At 38.9% G+C, this 12846-nt stretch overlaps 1 protein-coding gene across 2 annotated transcripts in view; it reads right to left on the bottom strand.

The window, feature by feature from the left end:
• The window catches only part of Pacrg (parkin coregulated), a 479746-nt gene that overhangs the window by 391332 nt on the left and 75568 nt on the right, over positions 1-12846 (bottom strand). For both annotated transcript variants that reach the window (XM_028866656.2, XM_037200309.1), the window contains exon 2: positions 8663-8797. In XM_028866656.2, coding sequence (XP_028722489.1) covers positions 8663-8797 — 135 coding nt within the window. The remainder of the gene's footprint in view (positions 1-8662; positions 8798-12846) is intronic.

Raw genomic sequence — 12846 nt, 5'->3', positions numbered from 1 at the left:
CCTTGCCCAGAGACACAGTTCTATAATTCCACTACAGGGATGACAAGGCAGAGGGACCCTGAATCCTAGGCGGGCCAAGACCATATGACAAATACTTGTCTCAAAATTTGAAAAAATCAGAAACTAAGTTTGAATACCATTAATCTATTTAAGTGATATCCTTATAAACAAATTCACATCTAAAATACTGTAGCAATTTCATATATAACATATGTAAATAGTGTTATATTTAATTTGACATATTTTAGAGACTGTAATAAATATGACAGTTCTATTTTTAAAATGTATTAATTTGTCCTTTCCTTCCCCAGAATGGTATGCCTCTATCATTATAGTCTCTTAAACTAGCCTTTTAGTACTCCTTAAAATTTTCACATGCAACTTTCTCTCATGGAAGTAGAATAAAACTAGCTGAAGGAAAAAGACCCAGTAGAACATGTCAGGCTGCATTTTATTTTCTGTCCACATTTTGTCACTTCCCAATTTTTCTATTGAAAGCACGTGTTGCTTTCAGAGCAGGCAAATTAGAAGTCTGAAGAACTAAGTATAAACAAATTTTATGCACTAAAGAGCAGGGACAAATATTGCCTATACTGTGATTTCAGTGATGTAAAAGTTAAGGTGAGTTTGAAATGCTTCCAGGAATGTTAGCAGCTGTATTCAGTAAGGGGAGCCGTGACGAGTCATTCATTTCTTCCATTCTTCAGTGTTTTCATATGTTATAAGATAAAAATGTATACATTTCACACTAAGAGCAAAATTTTATAATTAGTAATAACAATTCCCATGTATATTTTAGGAATCTGAGTCTAATGAGTAGTCTCCCAACACTGATTTTTCACACTAAACCTACAGCATCAGGGTAGTGTTTTTGTTAAGGTACAAAATATTTTCCTAAAATTACTGCTTCAAAATGAATTAAAATTAGCACAATTATTTATTAACATTGGATTTAGATTTTGCCTGAAAGAAAAGGAGAAACAATACAAATACCAGTACTAAAAGCCCACTGTAGAGTCTCTAGAGTTATGGACCACTCCAAATAAAACATGAAACAGTGGCATACTTTCTCCTGATCAAACTGTCAATCTGATTCCATTCGGAATGTGTAGGACAGCTTTGAATCTGAATAATGCTTCAGTGAAGGATGAGGATGAGTGATGAGTAGGAACACAGACAGGGAGCTATTCCTGAAATTACAGATTGGCATAGAACCAGAGATTCACCTTCCAGGAAGACACAGAAAATTTATCAAAGATCTCTGTCTCCATACGGAATTTTCTGATGGGTGACAGCACACACTTTAAGTTGAAAGATTCAAGCGCCCCTACTCCAAGGAGGCAAGGGTCAACTCTTGGAGGGTGGTAGCAATCTCATTTCTTCCTGGGATATTAAGTGACAACACACTATCATGGCAACAAGACCTTCCAGGCCATCAACCAAGGCCTCTCCTAGTTCTCGGCAGTGGTGCCAAGCTGGAGAAGCAGGGATGATTTGTTTTCTTCTGGCTGTCTCTCTACAAAGATCTGCAGCTCACAACACCGCGTGTTTCCCCTGGGGCCCAGGGGAATGTGAACTGTCCTCGGCCAATGCCCAACAAATCACTGTCACTGAGCGGCGCTCGGCCTTTCCTTTCAATCTCCAGGCTTTCCAGAGTTATAAATCAGTTGACTTTCTAGCTCGATGAGATGGCATATGCCCTAGTTTGAGGAACAGATGGAGGCTGGGGGGAAAATTGTTTCTGCAGGCTTGCTACAAGCAGCTCTCCTCCATAAAAGTGAACCATTCACACTAATTTCTAACATAAATTATGTTGGCAGCGGGGAGCACTGGCCCATTCAGCAGAAAACCTTTCACCTACCTCCAGAGGTCACCCAGCCCAGCCCAGTAACACCCAGCCGTGTTATTTCTGATACGCAGCTGTATTTCTAAGCTGTGCACATTGAAGGAAGAGTGATTTACATCAAATACAAGAATGGGATTGTGATTTTGGGGGAAAAAAATCTGAGCACAGCACTGTACAAAAAACAAAACCCCCAAACACAGTACTGTAAAATAACAGCCAGAGGTTTATATTTCAGGGTTTCTGGAATGACTCTGGCTATTAATTAATCACAGGAATTGACAATAGAAATGTGGTATCTCTCTCCTACAAAAATGAGGTGCGTTGTCACTTGTCTTGTGAAATTTGCCTACAAATTCTACTAAGTCCTGCTATCTACCTCAAGCTTTTGCATTTCTCAGAAGCAACAGAAGCCTGGGACAGTTCCTTGAGAATATTCATCCTTCTTCATGTAAAGCCAATTATTCAACTCAAATAAATTTGCCTACATGATTTCAGAAATCAATATCAGCTTTACTTTAAGGGCAACAAGGAGAACATTAATTTTTTGAATCCTTAAAAAATTGAAACATTTAAGAAACTGAAGGCACCAAAGGACTAAATCATAAATCAAGATTGCAGAAATGAGTGACTACCCCAATGGCAAATATAAGAGGTGGCATCACATTACAGTGTGACTTACTTTACAATGAAATACTATTTTTGGATAATGAGATATCATGGTTTGGGGTTGATTTGAATTGTAAGAAAATCAGTGCACATTTTAATAATATTATATTAAGTAATTTTTTTCCTGCTAGGAAATTAGCAGTTATGTCCATGAAAACAGTCACAATGATGGGGTTTGTATTATCTATGAATACCAATGCTGCTGAGAATGAAGGAGGATTAGGGAAAAAAGAAGAAACACCAGTGGGGGGAACCTGAATGGGTCTGTCACTCAACAGAGTAAGAGGTGTGCAAGCCACATCCCCGGTCCTTTTAAAGACCAATTGAATGATCTTCATTTTTGTGCACAGCATGTCTTGACTTAGATGTTCAAGTTAGACATTTGTTTTCAGTCATTTAGAAAGACAAATGAGCTGTTGCTGCCATTTGAAAATGAGATTTAAAAAAAAAATAACCATTGGGAAGGCATTGGTGCATAATCTAAGGAGGATGCTCGTGATAAAAGTTCACCACTCCTATAACTACTAGTATATTTCTGAACCACAAAATACTCCAGTCAAACTTGCTGCTGCTAATCTTCCTGCTTCTCTTCCTGAGGCCATGGCCTTCTGGAAAATTCCTATGTAATATTTGCTGTGCAAAGTACTTCACAAAATATAATTAATAAGTATAAAACAAAACTTCTTTGATCTCCCATAATTAAAAAGGATGACATTATTGTCCTTCAGACCAGGAAAATGAGTCCTAGAGAATTAGAGGCAGAGGTCTGCATTAGTGACTAGAAAAGTAAAACTTGTAAGCACTCAGCTCTGGTGTGCTTGAGTTTCCTTCACAGAACACAGCCATCGGCACGGTGTCAGAGCCTGTTCAGCGTAGCAGAGGAGAGTGAGCAGCTAGAACCAGGAGCCAGACCTCAGCCCCAGAAGGACTCAGCACATGCTTCTCACTGAGCTTCTTAAAGATTCTGCCTCGGGTCCTAACCCTGGATCCCTGTTTCATCTTCATCTTCTCACTTATGCTAACCTCACATACCTTAGGGTGTGTGTATATATATATGTGTATATATATACATATATATATATGTGTGTGTGTGTGTGTATTACATCATATATATAATACATGGTAACATAAAGCAAATTTAAAATCAGGTGGGATATGCATATTATTTAGATAAACACTCATTGATTAAAATGTATTAATAATACTCCTTTGATTTGATTGATATTAAGATAATATTTTTTATAGAGAAAAAGGTCTCAAGAGCAAAATTTAATCAGTAGGTAGCCATATAATTAAAACACTCACCTTGAGGAATGAATCCTTGCCTGGCAAGATTTTGATATCGTCAAGTAGAGGATATAAAGATCCATTCTAACATACACTTGCTTATGTCTGGTCTACTGAATATAAGTGACTACTGAAAACTGTTTACATATTAAATAAAGTAAGAGGAGCAAGCATACAAATGCCACTGTCAGTTTGCTTCTCTAGACAAGAACCTCCTTGATACAGTCACGTGGGAAGCTCGAAGGTGTTATAAGTGGGACCCTGAGGCAAAACACAAGTCCGTGTTGGTGTCTCTCCTTCTTCGGCCATGTGCAAGGTTTGTGATTGTGTTGCAATATATAATTTGCACATAAGGCTACAGGTTGTCTACTTCTTAGTCAAACCCATATAATATATGAGGCATCCTTAAGTTGATACATTTAGAAATTTAGTACAGAACAGACTTCTTAGTGCATGTCACACATTCTCACATAGCCAAGTGTCACATGCTGACAGAGGTGAACTGAATTCACAACTATTTTATCAAAGTGCCTATAAAGTGAGAGAATTCAGAGATGCTTCGGAATATCTGTAGCTCTTTTCATCTTTAAAAAGAGTGGTTAAAGCTAATGTGCTTGTAGTATTTTTCCCAACCCTTTCCCCCAAGGTCTCTTTTGAAGTGATCGTTTTTTTTTTTAAAGAATTAATGTTCAGATATTAAACCAAACAGTAGTTTGGAATTCAAAGATGTAAAGTAATGAATTTCATAGAGCCCTTTAAGATTAATAATATTTCTATTGGCTACTGGGTATACAAGAAATGAATTTTATTTCAAGTTTATTCAGGTGACCTCCACATGACCTCAGATTTCAGTCAGCTCTGGAAAAGCTCTTGGAAAGAACATGGATTCTAGAAAGTGAAGCCTGTAAGGAGGAGGAAGGAGAGAGAAGGGAGTGGGAAGGGAGAGGAAGGGGAGGAAAAGGAAGAAGCCACAGTGAACAGAAAGTTGAGGGAAAACAGTAGGGGGCACACCGGATCTCAAATTAGTTGATGGAAGATGGACGGTCCCTTGAGGCAGAGGTCGGGGGACAATGTCCAGAGAGCTGTGCTAACTTCCCCATAATTCCTTCTACAATACAGGCTTCAGTATCTGGCCTAACCCCTCTCCACCACTGGCTGCCTTCTCCATGTGTTCATGGCTTCACTCCTTGGCAGTGAAGGTGGAGGGGACACGTTGTGCACTTTGAAGGCTTCTCCAACAGTTCTGTCCCCAGAATGTCCACATGGGACCTTCAGGTAGAGCCCCACCCACCCCACCCCAAGCACTGTCCTGTGATTCATATTATATTAGTACAAGAAACTGGAGAATGGAAATTGCCATGAGAAAACTCATAAGTTTTAAATTTCTATTGTCCATGCTAGTATCTGAACTGTACCTTATCTAGACCACCTGGCTCTTTTCCATTTCTGTGCTTACAATGTTTATGTTGAAGATATCAGCCATGAAATAAAGAGCCCATTTCCTCACAAACAGTATCAAGAGAAACATAGAAAAAGTTATCACCGTGCTTCTGCATGGCTCTAATAACTGGTAACAAGAATTGCCTAGACACGTTTAAAAAATGCATAGTCACATATTTAAAAGGATTCCAGAGCGTGGCTGGGAAGCTTCATATTCTAGATCAGAGCTAGTCATGTTTCTGAGATAATGAACTGGCATTGGGCAAGAATATAGAAATGTCTGCTATATATATTTCATAAAGCTTCTCTCATGTTTATCGAGATAGTTACACACACACACACACACACACACAAACACACAGATATATCTTGCCTTTTCATTCTCAATAATAATTTTATGTAGCTATCATCTTTCTGAGGACACAGATCCAGCCTTTATGTCTCATAGCCAGGTCTTAATCTAGAGTTCTTCAGCTGAATGTGGTAACCATGTGGTGACTTAAATCAAAATTAATTAAAATGAAATAAAATTAAAAATTCAGTTTCTCAGTCTCAGTAGGCGTATTTCCGAAGCTTAATGGCCATATACGTCCAGTTGTGGCTCAGTAAAGTGCAAATGTGCTGTGCTACCACAGTCACAGATGGCTGTGCTGGACGCTGATCTTTAGATCTTTAGACATTCTGTAAAGAATGGACTCAGGTGGACAGCCAAAGGTTTCAGCCTGCCATATTGTTTTGGTATGTGGGGCAGATGAGCATCTCCATGTCCACTAAACTCTTCCATCAGGTCAAGATGGGGAGGTCAAGACCAGGAAGTGGTACTTGCCTAGCTCCAGTTTCCAGCCTCTGACTGCATTAGTTTAGGAGGGGACTCCACAGCTGCTGCCTTTGCCTTTTCAAGGCTGGTTCGGCTAATCTTGAACAAGGAAAAGAGGATTTGATGACTTGGGCGGACATCCCTGTACCCTGACAGAGTGGAACTGCCAGGGTGAATGAGGGAACAGGCTTAGCACAGCTTATTGGCAGTGAGTGCTAAATATTTCAAGCCACAGGGCTTTTAGAATTTTTATGACTTAATTGTACACACTCTCAGGGCACTCAGAAATGCCCTTGGAGCCCCCAACTGTCTCAAGGAGTATTGAGAAAGAGCTATTACTTCTTGGGGAAATTTTATCCCTGGACAGTCTGCAGTGAGGAAGGTACTGTGGGTTAAGAGTAGGCATTTGCACCATGGGGACCTGTTTTCTGTCCATAAATAGAAAAATGGGGGTTTTGGTTTTTTTCCTTCAGTATCAAGGCTCCGTCCTTAGGGAGGATACCCCGAGTACCTCCCCTGCTCCTTCTTAGCACCAGCTTGCGCCCACAGGAAACACATCAAGGAATAATATGAGCACACTGAGCGTGTCCACAGGCTTAATACCGCCATGTCTGTTCTGACGTCACAGCCATGCTGTAATACAGCAGTACGGTCCTGAAAGACAGACCTCCGCGGGTTCCGGGATGAGACTTTTCTCAAACTTACGTGATACACAGCCAGGCCAGTAAACAAATCATTTCTCTCTTGTCGTTGCTTTTTGGCTTACTCAATCAGTCCTCTAATCAATAGTCGTCCCAACCAATGAATTCCCAGAAAGAGAGGCTGCATTTACCACTTCGGAATGTTAGATTCGCAAACACGAAGTAAAAACCTTCACCTCCTTATTAGTTATTTCTTAATAATTTATTTTCAAAGTAATTTTTCTAACCTCAAACCTCTAAAGTTACATGACTGGATGAGATCAAAATAAATTTATATTACTACAAATTTCCATGAATGTAATTGTTGTGGTAGGTTGCAATTATTTAAAATATCCTAAATAATTTACTTATAAATTATTAGAAAATCTTAACAGCATTAGTTAAGATTTTGAGAAACTTCCTGTTTCTTTATATGAACCAGATCACAGATAATCAAACACAAAATCCATGTGCTGAACCATATATAAATGGGCCCAAACCCATGGTGTATGTTGGGAATGCAGACTGAGGCTGAGGTAACATATCCAGAGCAGGTGTACTTGCTAGACATCTTTCTTCACAACCCCCACAAATTCACAGAGCACATACCCTCCCTATTCAATTGGTGATGGATCAAGGGGAAATAAAGCTTCTCACCCTCCCTCACTACAAGTTTACAGCAAAGCTTAATAATAAAGATACGGCCATGTTTTCGTTTTTTATCTTTGCTAACACATCTAAGTTCAGGTGACTGCTCAAAACCTAGATATGCTTGCTAATGATAGGGAAAAAAATGATTTTAAAGACACACTAGATAAAATGCACACTAGTTCTCTCCACCTTCCTGTTTGGGAGGGGAAAAGGTAAGTTTAATTCACCTTCACCGGCTATTTGCCCGATAAATTCTTTAATTTAACAGTTTTGGGTTTTCGTGTTAATTTGTCTGTTCATAATTATAGACAGCTCTCATATTCACCTCCAGACAAAGACACCGACACTGACTTCTTTAGCCCCTGTGTCAGCTGCTGCGGTAATTGAGGATGTTTGGTGCGAACCCTGTGTCTTCCTTAACCTGGTGTGGCTGGTACTCCGGCTCCTGCCCCAGCCTTGCTGTCTGAGGCAGCGGAGCCCTTATTATTCAGCTGATAAATATCCCCCAAAGCAGAGTCGTTCATAACAGAAATAATTAAATAGCAGAATTGGTTAGAGATAGCATCCATTCCTCAATTAAATGTAAAAGCCTTCTCCGTTAGACTGACTTGTTTTCACAAGTCACACCGGCAAGCCTTTGGAAAAGAGGCACGGCCACATTAAGATGGCGTCGTTAGGCAATACATTTATGTTGAAGCCAATTAACCTTTTGTCGGGAAAGTGTCCGTGCTGTAATGGCTTGGCTGGCCGAGGTCAGCCACTAACAGGCAAGGATGACAGCCCTGTCCCAGCCGATGGTAGCGCGGAGCCGGGAGAGAGGAGCCTCCTTCTTGTGTATTCCACTCTGCATTCCCGGGGAGCGCACAGCCCTGACCTATCCATTTAGGTAATTAAAGCTTCCATTTGGAAGTGTCCTGCAGGAAGGTGAAATCTGGGGGAGATAAATGGCTGTTGCTCTCTGCATCCAGCCGCCAGGTCCATCATTTGATGGACTGCTGGAAACAGGCCGGGTTGCCAGACTCTCATAAAAATAGAGATGAATTGGGCTGCAGACAATTCTCTAAGGCGAAGCAACTCTGTCATTTTCTTCTTTGAGGCCTATAATTTAATTGTTAGTCAAGGTGGACGGCTGACACAGGGGCCCTAAGAGCTGCCCACCACCACTCCTTTGCTGAGAAATTACTCCCGTTTATTTACTTAGCAGCCAAGTTTGTTTGGCATTGGGGTGTCACTCCCGAAAGCGCAGCTGGCTGTCACAGCTGTGCCCAGACTTACCTTCCAGGCAATTTTGTTTCCTTTTGAGTCATGCTCAAGGGCGATTGGGAAGTCTCCACGCTCATAAAATTTTCGGAATGCGGTGGGCTTGGTTGGCCTTTCTTTAAATGCCCCTGCAGCTGGAGGGCCCCGCACCTTGAAGAGGGGAAAAAATACTCTTTAGTTTTTAAAACAGGCTTAAAACAAAACAAAACAAACAACCCCCCCCCAAAAAAAAAAAAAAAAACTTTGCAGGAAATATGCTTGAAATAAAGTCCAAACTGCTTAACCAGGGACAACAGCAATCTTCCGTTAACACAAACATTTTCAGGGGCTAGTTTGTTTCAAGCTGCTTGACAAAGCATGGCTATAAGAGGCCACTTTAAATGTTATTGTGTGAGGAAGGGAAACCAGACTTTAAGGAGCATTCAATAGAGTTCAGAGTGTTAAAAATGGTTACATCTATAATAATTGTGAGACTCAGGTCTGATATATGTTGTTGGCGGATCATGAAACGACACATTGAAAACATTTCCTTTAAAGTCCCTATCTCTGTCTGTTTCTGTCTCTGTCTCTCTCCCTCTGTGTAAAATGATGGCCTATGTTATTATAAATATTAACAACAAAACTATAGACTATGATATAAAATGAACAGTAAATTAGGGAGTTTATAAAGAAGAAAGGTGACCTACTACATGTATACACACACACACACACACACACACACACACATATATATATATATATATATATACATACATATATATGATGCATTTAGTAATCTCAATTCACCTGGAAACAATATTAGAATAGAATCTCAAACTGCATTCTTCATTAAAAAGGAAACACTTTCTGTAGAATTATTCACACTGAGTGTTATCTTTTAAATCTTTATTATCTATATCTGAACTAACCCACTAAGTTATAAAACTGAATATTAAATAACCTATTTATAAAACTGCAGTCTACTGAACTGTTACAGTACAGACAGACAAAACATGTTTATTCTTCTTACTAGCTATAAAAAAAGGTAACTACTAGTCCTTTCCTATACTAGTTTAAGAGAATCTCTGATTAATCCCAGCACTTGGGAGGCAGAGGCAGGCGGATCTCTGTGAGTTCGAGGCCAGCCTGGTCTCCAAAGCAAGTTCTAGGAAAGGCGCAAAGCTACACAGAGAAACCCTGTCTCGAAAAATCAAAAAACAAAAAACAAAAACAAAGAGAATCATGATTTTTCCCTAACAATACGGACAAATTGACAAATAATTTAGCTTATTTTTTTGTTATATTAATTTATAATGTTTCTGTTAAAACTTCAATTTTAAGAAATATATTAACGTCTGCAATAACGTCATAAAGTACATACAAAATGTAGGATGAATACATCGTCTCTAGTCCATAGATGAAAGGCAGCATTTGGAATTGTGGGACATTAAGAAATAGGAATGTAACAGGATGCTGAAATGGAAGACACGCACTTGTTAGAGTTCCAGAGGCAGTCTTACAGAGCGCTGACTCCCCGTGGGAGGTTTCTGAGCCATGAGCTGGAAGACACTGTTTATCTTGTTGATGTCACCAGAGCTACATAGCTGAGATCCCTGAGCTGAGATGCACTTTTGCACCTCATCAAATGCAAAATTACATTTATGAATTGATTGAGAACTATTTTTTTTTTGCAAAAATTACTTAAAAGAAAAAAAAAAGATTATCATGTACCAACATGACACCATTTTAATATCATCAGAAAAAGTGATAGACTAAAATCTAAAAAAAGAAAACTTGGCCAAAGTAAGGTGTCATGAAAACACAAACACATTTATTGAGAGTGACAGTGCTGTGGTGCCTGAGAAATGATAGAGTGTATGGATGGATGTGCATATTGTTATTAGTGTCTTTAGATGAGTGGACAGCATATGTCTCCTTTACTTGATTTTATTTCTCTTCTTTGGCTTTTTCTGGAGATAATTGTAGATCCCCATGCACTTGTAGGAAATGTTATATAAACCCCATGTGATCTTTATTCAGTTTCCCTGAGGTTATATAGACTAAGAAGCTATGAGACCATGTCACAATTAGGTTCCTGACAATGATCTAGATGATCACAGGATCCCCTTCTCCTTAGGTAGCCAGACCCTTCTGCATCAGTCCCAATCCCAATTTGTTATCTCTTGGCAGCAACTTATCATCTCCTCATTTCTAGAATTTGGTTATTCCAAAGAATCATACAGTGCATAACCCCTTGGGATTGACTCCCTACTCAGACAATTTCTGGAACATACATGTTTTCCCAAATGCTTCAATACTTTCTAATACTACAGAGTATTCTGTGCCATGGATACATTACAGTTTGTTAAACATTCACCATTAAACATATCTGGGTCGTCTCCTTTTTGGGGCTAGCATAACTAAAGCTATGAAGTTTTGTTAAGTGGTCATTACCAAGTAGAGAGTTTCCCTACACTCCCTCACTTTCTTTGTCCCAAGGTTTTTAAATTTGGATGAATGCCATGTGTTTTTTTTTTCCCCAAAATGTGGAAAAATTTCCAACATCAATAAATATGCTTGTATGATTTTTCTTTTGTCATCTTTGATAACGGAGGTTTGGGATTTGGGAAATATAAATCCTATTTCCTCAAGTTACCCAGCTATTCAAATCATGTTTCCTATTGGGTGAATTATGGTGGCTCATATTTTTGAGGAATTTGCCTAATTCACCTAGATTATCAAAATGATCTGATAGCATGTTTCTCATGTTTGAAGGATATGTAATAACATTCATAATTCATTTCTGATACTTGGCAATTTGTGTCTCTTTCGTTGTCAGTATATAGATGTTTACTGTCTCTCTATAGAGACTCATTCTTTGCCTCAATGTTTACTTTACAGTGTGTGTTTTCACTTTCATTTGTGTTTATTTCCGTTTTTCCTACTTTATTTGCAATTATCTTTCTTCTTTTTAATGGGAACTTAGATGATTGATTGGAGATTTCCCCTCTTTTTCAATGTTGGCATGCACTGCTGGAGTTTCTCAGCACTCGTAGTGAGAGCTTAGAAGTCTGTTAGATAGCACATCATTTTCATAAAGTCTAATGATTTCAGAACTTCCCTGGATTCCTGTGTATTGTCTAGATGTATTTGGATGACTTCGGGTTTTTAAGTTCAACAACAATTTATGATCCAGAACATGAGTTAATATGTAGCCATTCATAATACATATGTATTCTCTGTTACTATTTAGGGTGTTCTAGATATTTTGATTAGGGCTTGTCCTAATTAGACTTCTATTGCTGTGATGAACATCATGACCCAAATCAAGTCTGGCACAAAAGGGTTTATGCCAGCTTACGGTATAGTCCATCACTGAGGGAACTCAAGGCAGGAGCCTTGGAGACAGGAGCTGAAGCAGAAGGCATAGAGGAGTGCTGCTTGCTGCTTTTATTTCCATGGCTTGCTCAGTATACTTTCTTATACAACCCAGGACCACTTGCCAGGATGGCATTGCCTACAATGGGCTGAACCTTCCCACGTCAAGCATTAATCAATAAAAGGCCCTACAGATAAGCTGATAGGAGAAATCCTTCTCCCCAGAAATTCATAGGCTTGTGTCAAGTTAGCAAAACCTACCAGGTTGGCCTATTTCCTGATAAAGTTGTTGCATTTCTCTGTACTCTTCATCCCCCGACAGTTGTTTTATAGGTTGTTGGAAGAGGAGTGTTTCCAACTTAAACTGGGCTTGTCGAATGCTCTGCATATCGATGAATGCTTGTTTCACACATGTGGCCTACTCTATTCTGATATGTACACACACTGAAGACCCTATGACTTTTTGGTAGAATGACCATTTTTAATGTGGTTGTTTCTAGACTGACTTCTGTTTCATGATGCAATGATCCTCTCTGCCTCTGGAAAATTTTCTTTGAAGTTTACCTCATTTAACATTATTATAGCCATGTCATTTTTTTCTTATAAGCAGAGTTGGGATACTAAAGATATTTTAACATTAAGCACCAGAGTTAGGAGAAAGACAGGTGCTCTGGAAAGAGTAAGATATATATTAGAGCACAGGTTGGGGGTACCTTTCTTTAAAAAGTTAATTAAAATTCTCTTAATTAGCATTTAGTTCATGTTATCATTATCCATTTCCTTAAACTTTCAATATAACTTTCATTATATTTGAAAATATTTTTAAATAATATAACATTGGG

This window comes from Peromyscus leucopus, chromosome 8a (genome assembly GCF_004664715.2).
Source record: "Peromyscus leucopus breed LL Stock chromosome 8a, UCI_PerLeu_2.1, whole genome shotgun sequence".
NCBI lineage: Eukaryota > Metazoa > Chordata > Mammalia > Rodentia > Cricetidae > Peromyscus > Peromyscus leucopus.
The sequence above is the reverse complement of the archived record's forward strand: the minus strand, read 5'-3'. Positions and strand labels throughout refer to the sequence as shown.